Raw genomic sequence first — 21,256 nt, forward strand, 5'->3', positions numbered from 1 at the left:
TTCCTTCTAACTGCTCCAGAATCTAGGAGGCTAGAAGGAATAAGTATTTTTTCATGATTACAATCAGCTTTTTTCTTTGTTTTTTCGTGAAAAATAACATAAATACCTAAAAACAATAAATTTCAAAGCACAGCACCACAATTAGTTATAGAACATATTTCAAAGTTTGACATGGGTTACAGTTCCAGAAATTTAGGTTTTTACTTCTACCTGCTCTAAGATACTGGAAACTAAAACAGATATTAATTTAATGATTCAGCAATCTTATTCATTTGTTAAATCCTACCTTCTCTGTATAACTCCACCATCACCTTTGATCTTTCTTTTTCACTCTTTATGGGTATTTGGGCTATGGCTACTCTAATTTTTTCACATTGGAAGTGTCTGTTACTAATATGAGGTAGGGAAACCATATCTGACGTTCTGGAGAGGCTGGGTCCTCTAGGTTTCAGGACTTATCTGAACCAGGGACCCACCTGGAGGTTGTAGATTTCTGGAAAGTTATACTAGTGCATGAAACCCTTGTGGAATCTTATATATTGCCTAGGTGTTCTTTAGGTTTGGCTTGAATCATCCTGGTTGGGGTTTGGCAGGCTATGACAGGTAGCAGTGTCTAATTTATGCTAGCATAAGAGCAACCTCCAGAGTAGCTTCTCAACTCTATTTGAACTCTCTCTGCCACTGATACTTTATTAGTTACACTTCTTTTCCCCCTTTGGATCAAGATAGAATTGTTGATCCCATGATACCAGGTCTGGATTCATCCCTGGGAGTCATCTCCCATGTTGCCAGGGAGACTTTCACCCCGGGATGCAATGTCCCATGTAGGGGAGAGAGCAATGATTTCACTTGCAAAGCTGGGCTTAGAGAGAGTGAGGCCACATCTGACTAACAAAAGAGGTTGTCCAGAAGTAACTTTCAGGCAGCTCTGTACATAGGCTAAGCTTCTCCACTACCTACATAAGCTTCATGAGAGTAAGCCTCAAGATCAAGCTTATTGATTTGGGTGTCCCTAAAGTTGGATGCAGTATTAGGGGATTCCCTGATGGTAAGGTTTAATAGTTCCATATTATTTCTCCCATCCCTCAAGGGACTTTGCCAATACTTTTTTGATGATCTGCTTAATATACTCTAGGATATAGCCAGGCATTACATTAATTTATACAGGATTAAATGACCTCTTTCATATTCTGTGCTGCCTGTGTTTCAATTGTTCAAATGAGCTATACGGATAGGTTGAGTTTGATTATGAGCTATAAAAAATTTCAGTTCCAGACCAAATAAACCTTTCTTCCTTCAGTCTCAAAGAATATGTGTGGTTCTAAAATATATACACTGTCTTCCTTACCCCTGTATTGTGAATTACTTTAACCCCAACCTGATCAGCTTTGTTCTTATCTCTAAATATCAGGAGATATTAAACAGTGTCTCAAAATCCAGAAATAATAATCACCACTCCGGACTTAATGTGTCTGCTGTAAAAGCTTACAATCTAGGCCCCTGTTTTCTTATAAGCATTTTCTAAAAGACACCATACCATTGTTGTTCATTTGTTTCTGGCTTATTTTGCTTCACTAAATGTCCCACGTGTTCATTCACATCATTGCATGCCTCACGACTTCATTCCTTTTTGTAGCAGCACAACCTTTTTCATAAGTATATACCATCATTTGCTAATCTACTTCTCAGTTAGTGCATCCTTAGCCACCTGCATTCATCAGGCATCATGTTTAGTACCCAAAGTCCATAGTTCATCAGTACTCTCAATTTTAAATAATTTCATTGTTCCCAAGAGAAAGAAAACTAATAAACACACCCTCTCCAAATAGGAAATCTAAACCTCCTCTTAACTCTTGTCCCTCCCCCATTATTTACCTCTGCTGTTGCTGTGGTAGTGCTGATAGTTTCTTGTTAGACATAGCCCATTTAGCATGCAATAGCAGTTTTCCCCTGTACCCTGGACTTAAATACTCTTTGTACATGAATCATACCTTTGAAGTAGTTCTTGCAAGAACTAATTTATATTTCTAATGTTAATCAGTGGGCACAGCCTGACTTTTTTTTAAAAAGCAATGGTTAGGATTTACTGGCAGTTAATTCTGAACATTGGAGTCAGAAGACTTAGATTTGAATGGTTGCTTTCTCACTTACCAGCTTTATGATCTTGGATATGATATTTAAAGTGGAGAATTTGTTTCAAAAAGCCTACCATGTGAAGACTAAATGACATAATGTGAAGCAAGCATTTAGCACTAAGAAAAGCATGCGGCCAATGGGAGCTTTCAAGGCAATCAGTGCCATCATTAGTTGATACAGCACATCTGCTCAGAAATGTTAATATCTTTCACCCCAGGCAACTCAGAATGTCACACATTTCCTCTGGCCTGGGTCTTCAGAATCTCCAGATCTAGAAAAATTGTTCACTTGAAAGCAAATGCTTCTATAGAACACTGCTGTGTATATGAGCATCTTTGAAGTGAATTGGCATGAGGGATTCCTTTCTAAACCTACAAGTAGCTCTCTATAGTTTCAATGTGAGCCTCAAAAACTGCTCTTTGGCAAGAGAAAATAACATTGCATTATTATTTCTCATCCCTCCCTTTATACCATTCAGACAGAGTTCTTCCCTTAACCATCACTAAACAGCATTGATTAACTTTACTTTTTCTTTGTAAGAAAAAAACTTTTAACTTTAGAACGTGCATATATATCATGATCTAATTTTTCCTCTCATAGTCACTTGACAGAGTCAACTCAATGAACATAAGTAATATTTTGTTTTAACTCCACTGCAAGAAGAAGCAAAACAAAATAAAGTGAAGTCATTCACCTTTTTTATAACAATAGGCAAAGCGAAAGTCCATCCATGTACAACAAGAGTAAGTGAAATAAAATTCATTCAGTTAATTTAGTGCTTTTTGTTTTTCTAACTTTTGCTTTAGAGTCTTCTCTTGTTTGCCAAATTTGAAAATGCTGGATGGGATCCTGAAGCTACCGAAAGATTGCTCACCACCAGAAGCCAATATTTTTTCAAAAATGTGTAATATATCCTAATATTCTCTGTATAGAAAGAAAACATCCACCATTGCTGCTAAAAGCTACAGGCAATATATGATTAAATATTACTGTCCACTAGACATGTGTATTGCATTCCTTTAAACCAGTGGTCTCCAATTTTTAAAAAATTCTATAACCCTATCAGTAAATATATTTTGGGCACACATCTAAATATTAATTTGTATTTAGACACTGCATGCATGAAATGCTAGATAAATATAAAATGTATATTTTAAAACATTGAAAAGTATCAATCTTAAGATGATGGGATAAAAATGAATAGGAGTTGACATTGTGGGATTGAGAATGCCTTCTTGACCATAAGGGGGAAAAGAAATGTAACAAAATAAAATGCAGTGGCTGAGAGATTTCAAATTGAGTTGAAAAGTCATTCTGAAGGTGACTCTTAGGCAAGCTTCAGCCAGATATTTCAAATTGCTATGGTATGCCAAGCTTCAACCAACAGTATTCCTGAAGACCCTAAAGAAAACTCAGGGCTCTATCTAAGACTTTAGAAAAGTTTTATTTATTAAATTTATTTTTCAGAAACTTAAAACCCTCAGATTGTCCCTAAGCCAGATAAGTCCTGACACCCAGAGGTACCAGTCTCTCCCAGAGCATCGACCATTTGCATCCCCCTACCCCATGATGTTGACACTTGTTTTCAACATGAAGAAGTTAGAATGATCATTGCCCAAATATTCCTGGAAATTGAGAGAATGATAAAATGAGAGGAAGGAGTTTAACAGAGAAGTTAGGATTTAACAAATGATTATCAATACAGAATCATATATCAATATATCTTTTTAGTTTCTTTATGTATTAGAACAGCCAGAAGGAAATACCTGAAATTGTGGAACTATAACCCAGTATATACTTTGAAATTTGGCTCTACAATTTCTTGTTAAACTGAACTTTAAAATTTATCTCTTTTCTGTGTATCTATTTCACAATAAAAAATATTTTTTAAAAAACCATGATTAAGGGCTGAGTGCTCGGCAGATGGCTGAATAGGGCAGGTCAAGTGCAGCCCTGCTTCAAGGGAAAGTTAGAGAAGGGTCAGGAGGGTGACTTAGAGGTGATTCAGGAGTGCAGCTGACCTGGGAGAGCCTATGCACCACACGGGGGGCTCTGGTTGCAGAGGCTGAGGAGCTGAGAAGCAGAAAATGGGAGCCTAACATGGAAGCACAGAGCCCACAGGAGTGCACGGATGGGGAGCCAGGGACGAGGAAGTAAGTCAGACTGCATTTCTTGAGCACACTACCCTCACTAGCACAGCCCCGTGACCCACGACTCACCCCACCCTGCTCACCTGAACCCCATCACCAACCCCCACTCCCCACACTCCAAGCACCCCTGGCCCCAGTGGCATACCCACCCCCCACCCCCACCCCAAGTGCAGCCCAATCCAGTTCTCCTGCATGCCTCCTGTGCTGGTTTGAAAGGATGTATGAACCTTAGAAAAGCCATGTTTTAATCAAAATCACATTTCATAAAATAGCAGAATAATCCCTATTCAATACTGTATGTTTGAATCTGTAATTAGATCATCTCCCTGGAGATGTCTCCCAATCAAGAGTGGTTGTTAAGCTGGATTAGGGGAGATGCGTCTCCACCCATTTGGGTGGGTCTTGATTGGTTTACTGGAGTCCTAAAAAAGAGGAAACATTTTGGAGAATGAGAGATTCAGAGAGAGCAGAGAAGACGACATAGCCACCAGAAGCAGAATGTCCATTAACCAGTGACCTTCAGAGATGAAGAAGGAAAACACCTCCCAAGGAGCTTCATGAAACAGGAAGCCAGGATAGAAAGCTAGCAGATGACGCTGTGTTCACCATGTGCTTTCTCACTTGAGAGAGAAACTCTGAACTTCATCGGCCTTCTTGAACCAAGGTATCTTTCCCTGGATGGATGCCTTTGATTGGACATTTCTATAGATTTGTTTTAATTGGGACATTTTCTCGGCCTTAGAACTGTAAACTAGCAATTTATTAAATTCCCCCTTTTAAAAGCCATTCTGATTCTGGTATATTGCATTCCAGCAGCTAGCAAACTAGAATACCTCCAGAGCACTACCTCCCCCCTCTGTTCCCTGCAGACTGTTTGCAGTGTATGAACACTGTGGGCACTAACCTCCATACCCAGGCTACCTTTGCTCCCCTCACCCCCTCACCTCCGAGCTCTGAGCATCACTTGAAAGCACTCCTAGACCTGCACATGTGCAAGTGCCCTCAGTCACGTCCTTCAGCTCTGGGAACGTAAGTTTACGGTACTCTTAGCCCTGCACGGGTGCCCAGCCCTCAGTCACCTGTCCCAGCTCTGAGAAAGTGCTGACCTGTGCAGCTGGGTCACATCCACCCCCAGCCCATGAAGACATAATGTTGACCCACTGCCATAGTTTGCATATGCACAAAAAGGGCCCCATGCCCTAGACCAGTTCACACCAGGGTTACACCCCCAGACCTGTGCATCTGCACAGTTACATCCTCCCTAGGTGCTGGGGACTCATGTTCACAAGCACCAGCATAACATCCCCAACTTGCATCCATACGTGCTCTGCAACACATCGCATTGTTGTGCCCTGCCCCATACCCTGCATCCTACTACACATCCACCCCACAAACACAAGGCCTTAGATCACTGAAAGAAATCAACCTCCAAAGTAAATCAATCAAGAAAGATATTTACATGTGAGGAAAACAGCGAATCACTAAGCATGTCACAATGCACACAGATATAGCCCAGCTTAACAACCAAATTAAAACACCAGAGGAGACATAAACATTGGAACAGCTAATCAAAGATGTTCACATAATTCAATTTAGTAAAATAAGTGGGGTGGCTAATGGCATAAAGGAGATCAAGAAGACACTCAAAAAGCATAAAGAAGAATTTGAAAGAATAAATAGAAAAATAGCAGATATCACAGAGATTAAAGACTCTATTGACCAAACAAAAAACCTACTAGAGGTATACAACAGTGTATTTGAAGAGACAGAAGAAAGAATAAGTGATACAGAGGCCAGAATAACTGATTTAAAACGCTCAAAACAGCAAATAGCAAAAAAAAAAAAAAAAAAAAAAGGAAAAATTACAACTGAATCTCAGGGAAAATTTAGACAAAACAAAGGCACAAATATAAGAATTATTGGTGTCCTAGAAGGAGAAGAGAAGAGTAAAGGGCTAGGAAGAGTAGTTGAGGATATAATGGAGGAAAACTTCCTTACCCTTATAAAGGACATAAATACACAAGTCAAAGAAGCCCAGAGAACTACAAACATAATAAATCCAAATAAGCCTTCCCCAAGACGTTACTAATCAGTCTGTCAAATGTTGAAGAGAAGCAGAAAATTCTGAAAGTGGCAAGAGAAAAACAATCTACTACATACAAGGGAAACCATATAAGACTGAGTTCAGACTACTCAACTGGCACTATGGAGGCAAGAAGGCAGTGGTATGATCTATTTAAGATCTTGAAAGAGAAAGACTTCCAGCCAAGAAATCTGTACCCAGCCAAACTGTCCTTCAAAATGGAAGGAGAGATTAAAATTTTCACAGACAAACACATCTTGAAAGAATTTGTCAACAAGAGACTTACCCAACAACAAATACTAAAGGAATTCTGCCAACTGAAAAAAAAGAGAGAGGAGAGGGAGTCTGGAGGAGGGCACAGAATTGAAGAATACCGGTAAGGGTAACTTAAAGGATAAAAAGAGAAAGAGGGAAAAGAATATATAGATCTGACAAATAAAATAAAAAAGGTAAGATGATGGATTCAATAAACACCTTTACAGTAATAACTTTGAATGTTAATGGACTAAACCAACCCATTAAAAGATACAGATTGGCAGAATAGATTGAGAGACATAAACCAACTATATGCTGCTTACAAGAGACTCATCTTGGACACAAGGATACAAATAGATTGAAAGGAAAAGGATAGAAAAAGATTTTCCATGCAAGTTGTAACCAAAAGAAAGCAGGAGTAGCTATACTAACATTGGACAAAATAACCTTTAAAAGTAAAGCCATCATAAGTGACAAAGAAGGACACTATATATTAATTAAAGGGACAATTCACCAAGAAGATAAAACAATTATAAGCATATATGCTCCCAATTAAGGAGCTCCAAAGGACATGAGACAGACATTGACAAAACTGGAGGGAGCAATAGATGTTCCAGCAATAATAGTAGGAGACTTCAATACACCACTCTCCTCTATAGATAGAACAACCAGACAGAAGATCAACAAAGAAACAGAGAAGTTAAACAACTTGATGAATGAATTAGACCTAACAGACATGCATAGCTTATTGCACCCCAAAATACAAGGATATACAGTCTTCTCAAGGAATGCTCATGGAACATTCCCCAGGATAGATCATATGCTGGGGCACAATACAGGTCTTTATAAATTTTAAAACATTGTAATTATTGAAAGCACTTTCTCTAATCACAATGGAATGAAGCTGGATCTCAAAAACCACCAAAGAATGAGTACATTCACAAACATATGGAGGTTAAATAACACACTCTTAAATAATCAGTGAGTCAAAGAAGAAATTGCTAGAGAAATCAGTAGCTAACTGGAAACAAATGAAGATGAGAATACAATTTATCAGAACTTGTGGGATGCAGCAAAGGCTGTGCTGTGTTGGAAATTTATTGCCCTAAATGTCTATTTTAAGAAACAAGAAAGAGTAAAAGTCGAGGACATAACTGCTAAATTGGAAGATATTACTTTCTCAAGTATTTGAGAAAGAACAGCAAAATAACCATAAAGCAAATAGAAGAAGAGAAATAACACAGATTAAAGCAGAGTTAAATGAATGGGAGAACAAAAGAACGATAGAATCAATAAAACCAAAAGTTGGTTCTTTGAGAAAATAAAAAAATTGATGATCCACTACAAGACTGACAAAGAAAAAAAGAGAGAGGATACAAATAAACAAAATCAGAAATAAGAAGGGGTGCATAACCACAGACCTGAAGAAATAAAGTAAATCATAAGAAGATACTATGAACAACTATATGCAACAAATTAGACAACTTAGATGAAATGGGCAAATTCCTGGAAACACACCAACAAGCTACACTAACTCAGGAAGAAATAGAAGATCTCAACAAACCAATCAAAAGTAAAGAGATTCAATCAATCATCAAAAGTCTTCCTGCAAAGGAAAGCCCAGAGCCAGATGGCTTCATAGGGGAATTTTATCAAACATTCCAAAAAGAACTAACACCAATCCTGCTCAAACTTTTCTTAAAAATTTGAGGAAAAAGGAACTCTACTTAACTCATTTTATGAAGCTAATATAATTTAAATGCCAAAACCGGTAAAGATGCTATAAGAAAGGAAAACTGTAGACCAATCTTGTTAATGAACATAGATGCAAAAATTCTCAACAAAGTGTTAGCAAATTGAATCCAACAACACATTAAAATAATTATACACCATGACCAGATGGAATAAGAATGCAAGGATAGTTCAACATAAGAAAATCAATTAATGTAGTATGACACATTAACAAATCAAAAGGGACAAATCACATGATCATCTCAATTGATGCTGAAAAAAACATTCGACAAAATTCAATATCATTTTCTGATAATAACATTTCAGGGGAGTGCAATGGTAGCTCAGTGGAAGAATTCTTGCCTTCCATATCAGAGACCCAGGTTTGATTCTGGGACCCTGCCCATGTGGATAAAAAAAAAAGCGAGAGAGAAAAAAATTCCAAAAATATGAATCAAAGTAACTACCTCTATATGAAAAAGGGAATGTATGAAAAACCAATAGCCAGCATTGTACTCAATGGAGAGAGACTGAAAATTCTTACCCTAAGATCAGGAATGAGACAAGGATGCCCACTGTCATCACTATTATTCCACATTGTGCTAGAAGTGGTAGCTAGAGTGTAAAACTTTCATTATTTGTAGATGACATGATACCATACTTGGAAGATCTTGAGAAATCTATAGCAAAGTTACTTGAGCTGATAAACAAATTCAGCAAGGTGGTGGGATATAAAATTAATGTGCAAAAATCAGTAACATTTCTATCCACAAGCAATGACCTAACTGAGGAGTCATTAAGAAAAAAATTCCATTCAAAATAACAACTAAAAGAATCAAGTACTTAGGAATGAGCTTAACTAGGGAAGTAAAAGACTTGTACGCAGAAAACTACACAACATTGCTAAAGGAAATCAAAGAAGATTTAAATAGGTGGAAAGACATTCCCTGCTCATGGACAGGGAGGCTAAATATATTTAAAATATCAATTCTACCCAAATTGATCTACAGATTCAACACAGTACCAGTCAAAATTCTAACGACCTACTTTGAAGATTTGGAAAAGCTAGTTATCAAATTCATCTGGAAGGGAAATAGACCCCAAATAGCTTAAAGCACCCTAAAAAAGAGCAAAGAGGGAAGATTAACACTCCCTGACTTTAAAACTTATTATAAAACACAAAGATAGATGCATTGACCAATGGAATCATATTGAGAGTGCAGAAATAGGCCACCAAATCTATAGTCAACAGATATTTGACAAGGCCCCCAAGTTCTCTGAACTGGGACAAAATAGTGTTTACAATAATTGGGCATGGAAGAACTGGATATCAATAGCCAAAAAGAATGAAAGAGGAACCGCTATCTTAAACCCTGCACAAAAATTAACTCAAAGTGGGTCAAACTTCTAAATATAAGAACTAGCACCATAAAGCTTCTAGAAGGAAATGTAGGGAAACATTTTCAAGACCTAGTAATAGGAGGTAGTTTCCTAAACTTTACACCCAAAGCACAAGCAACAAAAGAAAAAACATAAATGAGAACTCCTCAAAATCAAATGCTTCTGCACCTCAAAAGACTGTCAAAAAGGTGAAGAGATAGCCAAATCAATGGGAAAAAAATATTTGGAAAACATATCAGACAAAGGTTTGATATCCTGTGTACACAAAGAAATCATACAATTCAACAACAAAAGAACAAACAGCCCAAATATAAAATGTGCTAAGGATATGAATAGGCATTTTTCTGAAGAGCAAATACAGATGGCTCAAAAGCACATGAAGAGATGCTCATTTTCATTGGATTTAAGGCAAATGCAGATCAAGACTAGAATGAGATACTGCCTCACACCTATAAGAAAAGCTGCTATTAAACTAACAGGAAACTATACATGCTGGAGAGGATATGGAGAAACTGGGACACTTATGCATTGCTGGTGGCAATGTGTAATGGTGCAGCCACTATGTAAGACTGTTTGGCAGCTCCTTAGAAACTAAATATCAAGTTACCCTATGACCCAGCAATAGCACTACTGAAAGCAACAACAGAAACAAACATTCGCACACCAATATTCATAGCAGCGTTATTCACAATCGACAAAAGATAGAAACAAACCAAATGCCCATCGACAGATGAGTGGCTTAACAAAATGTAGGATATACACACAATGGACTGTTTTGCAGCAGTAAGACAAAATGACTTCCTGAAGCACATGACAAGGTATGAAGTCATGAGGCAAGCAACCATGTGAATGAATGTGTGGGACATTTAGTGAGGGAAAATAAACCAGAAACAAAAGAACAACAATGGTCTCGTCTTTAGAAAAATCCTTACAAGAAAACAGGTGCCTAAATCGTAAGCTTTTATAGCAGACACATTTAGTCTGCTATATGTAATGATTGGCTTCATTATTATTTCTGGATTTCGAGAGGCTGTTTTATATATATAAATGTATTATATATATATAATATATATATATGTATTTTATATATATATATTTTATATATATAAAACCTGATATTTAGAAATAAGAATGAAGCCAATCAAGTTGGGGTTAAAGTAATTCAGCACACTGGGATAAGGAAGACAATGCCAATATTTTAGACCCACATATACTCTTTGAGACCAAAGAAAGAAAGGTTTATTTGGTCTGGAACTGAAATTTGCTGTAGCACATAATCTAACTCAGCTTATCTGTATAGTTCAGTTGAATAATTGAAACCACAGGGAGCCCAGAATCAGAAAGAGGTTCTTTAATCCCATATAGTTTAATGTAATGCCTACCTACATCCTAGAGTATATTAAGCAGATAATCAAAAAGTATTGGAAAAGTCCCTTGAGGGATGGGAGAAAAAATATGGAACTATTAAACTTTACCATCAGGAAATTCCCTGATACTGTGTCACTTTAGGGGCACCCAAATCAAGAGGCCATGCCTTGATTTTGAGGCTTACTCTTGTGAAGCTTATGCAGGTAGTGGAGAAGCTTGGCCTACCTATCGATATACTAAGAGTTACTTCTGTAGGACCTCTTCTGTTGTTCACATGTGGCCTCATTCTCTCTAAACCCAACTCTGCAAGTGAAATTATGTCCCCCACCCACGTGGGACATGGCATCCAGGGGTGAAAGTCTCACTGGTGAAATGGGAGATGACTCCCAGGGATGAGTCCAGCCCTGGCACCATGTGATCAACAATTCCATTCAGACCAAAAGGAGAAAAAGAAGTGCAGCTAATAAAGTATCAGTGGCAAAGAGAGTTCAAATGGAGTTGCTACTCTGGAGGTTGCTCTTATGCAAGCTTCAGTTAGACATTGCTACCTATCATAACCTGCCAACCCCCAGCCAGAACCATTCTAGCCAATCCTAAAGAATACCTAGGGCAATATGTAAGATTCCACAAGGGTTCCATGCACTAGTGTAACTTTCCAGAAACCTACAACCTCCAGATGGGTCCCTGGACCAGATAAGTCCTGAAACCTAGAGGGCCCAGCCTCTCCAGAACATCAGATAGTTCCATTTCCCTACCCCATGTTACTGACAGCCCCTTCCAACATGAAAAAGTTAGAATGGCTATAGCCCAAACACCCTTAAAGGGAGGGATAGAAAGATCAAAGGTGATAGTGGGGTTATACAGAAAAGATAGGATTTAACAAATGAATATGATTACAGAATCATTAAATTGATACCTCTTTCAGTCTCCAGTATTTTAGAGCAGCTAGAAGTAAAAACATGAAATTGTAGAATTGTAACCCATGTCAAAGTCTGAAATATGTTCTACAACTAATTGTGGTACTGTGCTTTTCAATTTATTCCTTTTTAGTATATATGTTATTTTTCACAAAAAAGAAAGAAAAAAAGTTGATTGTGTGGTGATAAAAAAATATTTATGACTTCTAGCTTCCTGTGTTCTGGAGCAGCTAGATTTTATGGTAGCCAATGACAAATCTGGAATCTGTCCTGTAACTACTTGTTGAAAAGTACTTTGAAAATGATTGCTTTTTATTTCTTTGCTTTGTATATATGTTATGTTATACAATAAAAAAAAGTTAAAAAAAAATAAAGCCCCAATTAAAGAAAATAATAGAAGTGCTCTGAAGTTTGCTTTCCTAGTTTGCTGGGACTACCCCTGGGGCTTTGAGTCCCTTACTTTGACAGCACTGTTTTTAAATACCTGAAGTAATCAGAAGGATAAAGGGTGATTAGAAGTAGCTTGTATTATCTTAACGCACATTGCATTGAGGTCTTCATTTTAAACATTCTTGTTCATTAATGACTTTTACAAGATAGTGATTTAGAAAGGTCTAGGCCATATGCTATTCATTTAAAAATTAGAAAATAAACAATAATGGCAAAGCTTCTTTTTCATTAGAGCACTTCTTAGGCATAATTTTTAAACTTGCCTTCCTTATATTTTAATGAGAAAAAAGACAATTCAATTTAATTGCATTTAATTTAGAGAAAGGTCATCACAATCAACTTATGACCTTATTTTTTTCTTATTTTTAAGATCAACTTAGTTGCAGAAGTGTTTAAGTTTTCCCAAGATTGTTTAATTAGCTAGGGGCCCAAAAGTCAATTAAATCAAAGAAATATTTTCTTGGTCATGCTACCATGGATGAATGCTGCTTGGAAAATAAAATAACAAAAATTCTAATAACACCAAGGTACAACGCCTTTCCTTAGAATCTTTTCAGTAATTAAAGAACACAGAAGCACACCAAAACCTAAATTTAGTGAAATATGTTATTAGTATCCTGTATGGGAGGGAAAGAGATTGAATTTTAGATGTGGCATGTCACTTTGAAGACTTTACAGAAAACATATTATTCGAGATGGATCTTGAAGAATAGTAGATTCCAACAAGTAACAGGTAGAATAAGGTCGCCCAGGCAGAAGGCACAACATGAAGAGAAAACCAAAGACCAGACAGAGTATGTTAGCCAGGAATGGGTCTTACTGCAAAAATTGAATAAATGGATTGGGAAAGGCTTAAAATGTGTAATATTAATAATAGCAACAATTTTTTTATTGAACATCTATTATAAATCAGGCACAGGACAGATTCTATTAATCCATCATGTACGTTACTCCTAAAAAAAAAAGTATGAGGTTCCTGTTAGTCTCATTTTCTGAGTAAGGTTATATAATGCTCAGAGAGGTTAAGCACCATGCTTAACATCATGCAAGGGCACACAACTTTTACATAGTGTGGTGATTTGAAGCTGTGTGTACCCCAGAAAAATATATCTTAAATGCAATCCATTCCCATAGGTGCAAGCCAATTGTAAGTAGGATCTTTTGATGAGGTTACTCTAGTGAAGGTGTGTCCCACCTCATTCAGGATGTCTTAATCCTTTCATTGGAGTCCTTTAAAAGAGAATGAAATTCAGAGAGAGAGAGAGAAAAAACTGCAGGAAACAAGAAGCTGAAACAGAACCCAGAAGAGAAGGAAAGGACCTGGAGACTTTGTCATGCTCCTTTCTATGTGACAGAGGAATCAAAGAACACTGTCAGTAGGCTCCAGAACACTATGATCTTTAGGGAGAAAACATCTCCTTGATGATGCCTTGATTTGGATATTTTCTCAGACCCAAACCATAAGCAAATAAACCTCCATTGTTTAAGCCAACCTGTTGTACAGTATTTGCTTGAACAGCCTAGGAGACTAAAACAATGATAAAGCCAAGATTCAAAGCCTTAATATCTCTCAACACTCTTACTATGTCTTCTAATAATATAGTTATAATTTTAAAATTCAAAATGTACTTTTGTGTTTCCAGGGGCAGCTTCATTTCCCACAGCACAAGTTACTAGCATTTAATAACACCAAGTATGCACCATTCCTTCAATATACACTAACATTCCCTTGTTGAAGATTTTTCCCTCTTTCTGAAATGCCCTTCCCTTGACTGCAACCCTGTGACTATCGTTCCTTCTTTGGCTCATTTCAAGTGCCATTGTCTCCAAAAATCTTCATCTTTTCCATAGTCCTGTTTCCTCTGCAGTTTCATAGCAATTTATAGAAAGACGTTTTATGACACATTTTCTTATTATGCCTCATTTTTAAAAAATTTTGTTCTTTCCTTCTTCTGAAAAAAATACTTTAGGTCCGAAAGAGAAGATTCTGGGAAGATGGTGGAACAGGAAACTCCAGGTTTAGTTTTTCCACCAGAAAAAACTACTAAACATGCAGGAACTGCCTGAGACAACTATTTTGAAACTCCAGAGGCCAGTAGAACACTGCACAGCATCCAAAGAAGAGCAGGAAGAATTTGTTGGTAAATTAAGGTCAAGACAAGTAAATTGGACTCTCCATTTGGTGTTATAGGCTCCCACCCCTCATACTCACAGCAGGCCACTCTAAGGTCTTGCCCCTGGCTAGCTCACTGGTGACAGAAAGGGACATAGAATCATCTTCCCCACCATCGCAGCCAATTCCAGCTGCTGATCATGGTTTTTGATTAGTGACTTCTGATCTCTGGGGGCCTTGCTCCGAGAGGGACAATTGTTCCAAACTGTGTTGGACAAAGATCCCACATAGACACTTAAAGACACTACACTTCCTCAGGGATGTGGGGGACAGCTAGTTGAAGGGCTACATTCAATGGGCAGGTCAAGAAATTTCAGATTTCGGAGCTGCAGAAGAAGATCTTGGCACCCTGTCTGATCCCTTTCTCTTTTATTTTCTGTCCAAATTACCCTAGTATTAAACTACCCTGTACAAAATAACAAGATCATATACCCTGTTTAAGTTTCCGTATAATTATATTGTTTGAATAGCCTGAGATACAGGTTAAAATAGTATAGTAAATATAAATCTTGTGCCAACTAAATTCTCTTTCTTTGTTCTCACACAGAAGTTGAAATTCTAAAATACGATCACTATCATCCTTTACCATGTACACTGATTTACCTTAGTCCTAACCAGATCACCTTCTTTCATATCTCTAATTGAAGTCTTATCTCTTTTTCAGCTTCTTTAATGGTTGCTGTATGGGGTAATGCTGACTTTCAGAGTTGCAGAACTCTAACACTGAGTCTCAGTAGTTCTACAGATACACAAAATTGCAGGAAACTGCCAAGGTACACACAGAAAGTTCAGCATCTCAGAATTTAGAAACAGCAGTTACAACTCAGAAAAAAATGTGGCTGCTCTCTTACAATGTAGGAAACTTTACAGTAAGGCTTATTGAAAACTCTGTACTCCTTAATTGTATATTGCCCAATCTCTAGTCTTGGTCTATTTGCTAGTAACCCATGTTCTCATCTTTAACCCTCAGAGTTTACTCATTATAGTAAGTTTATATTAGTGGGGCCTTACAATATTTGCCTTTTTGTTTCTGGCTTAATTTCATTCAATATAATATCAATATCATGTCCTCAAGGTTCATTCACCTAGTTGCATATCTCACAACTTCATTCCTTCTTGCAGCCACTCAATATTCCATTGTATATGTACCCCACAGTTGTCCTTCTGTTCTTCTGTTCATCCTTTGAAATACCCTTAGGCCACATCCATTCATTGAAAGTAATGAATACTGTCATTATAAACACCAGTTTGCAAATGTCTGTTTTCAGTTCTTCCAAGTATATATCAAATAATGGGGCTGCAGGATCATATAGCAATCCTACACTTAACCTCCTGTAGAGCCACCATACTGCCCTCCAGGGGACCTACCTTGTTTTACTTCCCTATCAGTAATGAGTAGCTGTATCTCTCTGTTCACATTTTCTTCAGCATTGTGTCTTTCTATTTATTTTTAAAAATCATTTAATCACACACTATAAATCCATCCTAAGTGAAAAATCTATGGCTTCCAGTGTGTTCACCACCACAATCTATATCAGCACATTTCCATTCTTATGCAATGAAAGAAAAGGAAAAAAGCAATTAAAATACTAATTAAAAAAAGAAAAAGGAGAAACAGAAACAACAAGAATTCCATACCTCTCCCCCACCCCCCATATACCCCTCTTATTAACATTTAGCCTTGGTTAAATTGCCTTTGTTACAATTAATGGAAGAATATCATGTTACTGTCGACTATAGACCCTAGGTTGCATTGATTATTTTTTCCATATACCATCCTATTTTCAACACTTAGCAATCGTGACATTAATTTGTTCTCCCTCATGTAAAACCTTTCTTATATTTGCACATTTAATCACCATCGCTGTCAACTCCAGGTTTTCCTAAGTTATGCAGTCCTGGTTTTTATCTTCTATCTTTCCTCTGGTGTCATACATGCCCCTGGCCTTCCTTTTTCAATCATATTCACATTCAGCTTTGCTCATCATAATTAAAACATTCTGCTACCATCAGACAGTATTGCACTATTCATTTCTCATTCTTTACAACCAATTCTGTTGAATAATATGTACTCCTTCAGCATTAAATGCCCAATCCCTATCTTCTTTCTATCTTCTGAAAAACCTGTGTTCATAAATTTAACTCTCAGTCTGCTCATTGCAGTTAGCTCATATTAGTAAGGATTTACTAATTTTTTGTATAAGATGTGACATAGGGTCTTAGTAAGACCATACAGTATTTGTCCTGTTTCTGGCTATTTTCACTCAACATAATGTCCTCAAGTTCATCCACAATGCTATATGTGTCATGACTTTATTCTGTCTTACAGCTGTATAATATTGCATCATAGGCTTATACCAGTTTGTTCATCCATTTGTCCATTGATGGACATTGGAGCTGTTTCCTTTTATTGGCCTCATGAATAAACATTGGTGTGCAAATGCCTTCAGGTCCTCTGAATATATACCTAGTAATGGAATTGCTTGATCATATGGCAGCTCTATACTTAGCTTTCTGAGGAACTGCCAAACTACCTTCCAGAACTGTTACACCATTCTGCATTCCCACCAACAGTGAGTAAGTGGGCTACTTTCTTCACAACCTCTCCAGCACTTGTAGTTTTCCATTTTTTTGGTAAATGGTCATTCTGATAGATATGAGATGATATTGCACTGTGGTTTTGGTTTTGTATTTCCTTAATAGCTAGTAAAGTTGAGCATCTTTTCATATGTTTTGGAACCATTTGTATTTCCTCTTCAGAAAAGTGTCTACGTCTTTTCCCTATTTTTTAATACTTTCATATTTTTAAATTGTTTGCCTTTTTGTTGTTGAATGGTAGGATTTTTATTTTTTTTTAAGCATATACTATACTAGATAGTATATGCTTAACCAATATGTGGTTTCAAAATATTTTCTCCCATTGCATAGGCTGTCTTTTTACTTTCCTGAAAAAGTCCTGTGATGCACAATAATATTTAATCTTGAGGAGATCCAATTTATCTATTTCTTCTTTCATTGCTCACACTTTGGGTAAAAGATTTAGGAAATCAGCTCCTGTCACAAGATCTTTAAGATATTTTCATACATTTACTTCTAAAAGTTTTCTGGGCTTAGCTCTAATGTTTAGGTCTTTGATCCATTTTGAGTTAATTTTTTGAATAAGATATGACATAAGATCCTCTTTCATCCTCTTGGATATGGATATCCAGTTCTTCAAGCAGCATTTGTTGAAGAGGCTGGTATCTTCCAGTTGAGTCTACTTGGCTCAAAAAAAAAAAAAAAAAAAAAGCCAAAATACCAGATCTTACAAAGATGAAATATACTGTAGACCAAATAAAAAATATACTAGAGATATTGAGAAAAATATATTAGAGATAATAACAAAGTTGAAGTGACAGAAGAAAGAATTAGTGAATTAGAGGACAGGACAATTGAATTTGAAAGTATAAAAGAAGAAGTGGCAAAAAAGATGGAAAAATTTGAATTGGATCTCAAAGAAATGATGGGCAACAGAAAGTACACAAATATAAGAATCATAGATGTTCCCAAAGGGGAATAAAAGAGAAAAGGGCTAGGAAGATTAGTTGAGGAGATAATGGGGGGAAATTTCCCAACCCTTATAAAAGACATACATATGCAAATTTAAAAATCCCAATGAACCCTAAATAGAATAAATCCAAGTAGGCATACTGCAAAACATATACTAATAAGACTATCAAATATTGACAAGAATAAAAAAGTCCTGGAAGCAGTAAGAGAACACTGTCTGTTTTAACGTGCTAAGGCTGCCAGGATGCAAATATCAGAAATGTATTGGCTTTTATAAAAGGAATTTATTAAGTTAAAGGCTAACAGTTCTAAGCCCATAAAAATGCCCAAACTAAGGCATCCCAAGGAAGATATCTTGACTCAAGAAAAACCAACATCTGTAACATGGAGAGGCACTTGGCTGGCGTCGGTGGGTCCTTGTACCTGGTTCCACTGCTTCCCCTCCTGATTCCAGTGGCTTCCTCTCTAAGCATCTGTGGGCCTTCACTTAGCTTCTCTGGGCAAAATTCTGTGTTCTTGCTTGCTTAGCATCTCATAGGAAGACACATGGTGACCTCTGCTGGATTCTATATCTCCAAACCTTCATGTCTAGGCATCTGCTCTCTCTGTTGGCACTCCAAGCACCTCCAAATGTCTACGTCTCTGTCAGCTCTGAAGCAACTGTACGTTTTCCAAAATGTCTATCCTCTTAAAGGATTTCAGTAAACTAAAAAAGACCCAGTTTGAGTGGGCAAAGTCACATTTCCATCTGATCAAAAGGTCATACCCACAATTGGGTGAGTCACATCTCCATGAAAGTAATCCACTTAAAAGGCCACACCTACAATTGGTATGTCACATTGCCATGGAAATAATCTATTCAAGAGTTCCACCTACAGTACTAGATCAGGATTAAGAAAACATGGCTTTTCTGGAGTACCTAACAATTTAAATCAGCACACTACATAATTCATTTTATGAAGCTAACATCACTCTGATACCAAGCCTGGATAAAGATGCCACAAGGAATGAAAACTACAAGCCAATCTCCCTAATAAATATAGATGCAAAAATTCTCAAGAAAATGCTAGCAAACTGAATCCAGTGACACATTAAAAGAATTATACACCATAAGAAAGTGGAGTTTATACCAGGAATGCTAAGTTGGTTCAACAAAAGAAAATCAGTTAATGTAATATAGCACATTAACAAATCAAAAGGGGGAAAAAATCACATGAACATCTTGATTCATGATGAAAAATTGTTCAGTCAAATTCAGCACCCTTTTCTTAATAAAATATTTCAAAATGTAAGAATCAAAGAAATTCCATCAATATGATAAAGGTCATAAATGAAAAACTTATAGCCAGCATCATACTCGATGGTGAGGGACTGAAAGCCTTTGCTCTAAGATCAGAAATGAGACAAGGATTCTCTCTATCACCATTATCATTCAACATTGTATGAGAAGTTCCAGCTAGAACAATCAATCAGGAAAAAAATAAAAAGCATCAAAATTGGAAAGGAAGAAGGAAAACTTTCATCATTTGCAGAAGACAAGATACTCTATTCGGAAAATCCTGAGGAATCTATGACAAAACTTCTTGAGCTAATAAATTCAGCTAAGTGGCAGGATACAAGATTAATGCGCAGAAATAAGTAATGTTTCCATACACAAATAATGACTTAACTGAGGAGACAATTAAGGAAAAAAATTCATTCAAAATAGCAACTAAAAGAAACAAGTATCTAGGAATAAACTTAACCAAGGGTGTAAAGGACCTGTACATAGAAAACTACAAAACATTGTTAAAAGAAATCAAAGATCTAAATAGGTGGAGAGACATTCCATGCTCACTGGTAGTAAAGTTAAATGTAGTTAAGATGTCGATTCTAAACAAATTTATCTACAGATTTGATTAAATACCAATAAAAATTGCAACTACCTATTTTGAAGTCTTTGGAAAAGCTAGATATTAAATTTGGTTGGAAGGGAGATAGACCACAAATATCTAAAAATATCAAAGAGAGAGAGAGAGAGAGAGAGAGAGAGAGAGAGAGAGAGAGAGAGAGAGAGAGAGAGAGAGAGAGAGAGATAACGAAGTAGGAGGACTAACATTTTCTGATATAAAAGCCACAGTGGTCAAAACAGCATGATATCGCACAAAGTTAAAGGTATTGGTCAATGGAATCCTATTAAAAGTGTGGAGATAAACTATCAAATCTATTGTCAGTTGATCTTTGGCAAAGCCCCCAAATCCAGTGAGCTGGGCCAGAATAGTTTTTTCAATAAATGGGCATGGGAGAATTGAATATCAATAGCCAAAAAAAATGAAGGAGGACCCTCACCTTGCGCCTTATACAAAATTAACACAAAGTAGATCAAATATATAAATATAAGAGCCAGTACCATAAAATGCCTGGAAGAAAAGATGGGGAAATATCTTCAAGAACTAATAATAGGAGATACCTGCTTAAATTTTACACCCACAGCACAAGCAATGAGAGAACAAATAGATCAATGGGAACTCCTCAAAATGCTTCTTTTCCTCAAAGGACTTTTTCAAAAAGGTGAAGAGGCAGCCAGCTCAATGGGAGGTAGTATTTGGAAGCCATGTATTGGATAAAAGTTTGATATCCTGTATACCTAATGAAATCATTCAACTCAACAACAAAAGAACAAATAACCAAATTATAAAATGTACTAAAGATATGAAGAAACATTTTTATTTCTGAAGAGCAAACATAAATGGGTAAAAAGCACATGAAAATATGCTGAGTTTCATTAGCTAAAAGTGAAATGCAAATCAATACTACAATGAGATATCACCTCACACCTATAAGAATGGCTGCTATTAAGCAAACGGTAAACCACAGATGTTGAAAAGAATGTGGAAAAATTGGAACATTGATTCGCTGCTTGTGGGAATGTACAGCTGTGGTGGAAGATGTTTGGCAGTTCCTCAGGAAACTAAATATCGAGTTGCTCTATGACCCAGCAATACCACTACTTGGTATAAACCCAGAAGAGCTGAGAGCAGTGATATGAACAGATATTAGCAAA

The 21,256-nt window shown here is 36.8% G+C and overlaps 1 protein-coding gene across 9 annotated transcripts in view; it reads left to right on the forward strand.

The window, feature by feature from the left end:
- LOC143682480 (uncharacterized) overlaps window positions 1-21,256 on the forward strand; it is a 77,116-nt gene that overhangs the window by 30,415 nt on the left and 25,445 nt on the right. For 6 of the 9 annotated variants that reach the window (XR_013175155.1, XM_077159154.1, XM_077159161.1 and 3 more), the window contains one exon: window positions 2,943-3,135. The exons of 2 other annotated variants lie outside the window; for them this stretch is intronic. Coding sequence is in view for 6 of the 7 variants with exons in the window: in XM_077159154.1 (XP_077015269.1) it covers window positions 2,943-3,054 (112 nt within the window). In the remaining variant the exon portion in view is untranslated. Of the gene's footprint in view, window positions 1-2,942; window positions 3,136-14,461; window positions 15,068-21,256 lie in introns of those variants that run through there. One more of the 9 variants, XM_077159155.1, reaches the window with a different exon arrangement.

The sequence above is a fragment of the Tamandua tetradactyla genome, chromosome 5 (genome assembly GCF_023851605.1).
Source record: "Tamandua tetradactyla isolate mTamTet1 chromosome 5, mTamTet1.pri, whole genome shotgun sequence".
NCBI classification, from domain to species: domain Eukaryota; kingdom Metazoa; phylum Chordata; class Mammalia; order Pilosa; family Myrmecophagidae; genus Tamandua; species Tamandua tetradactyla.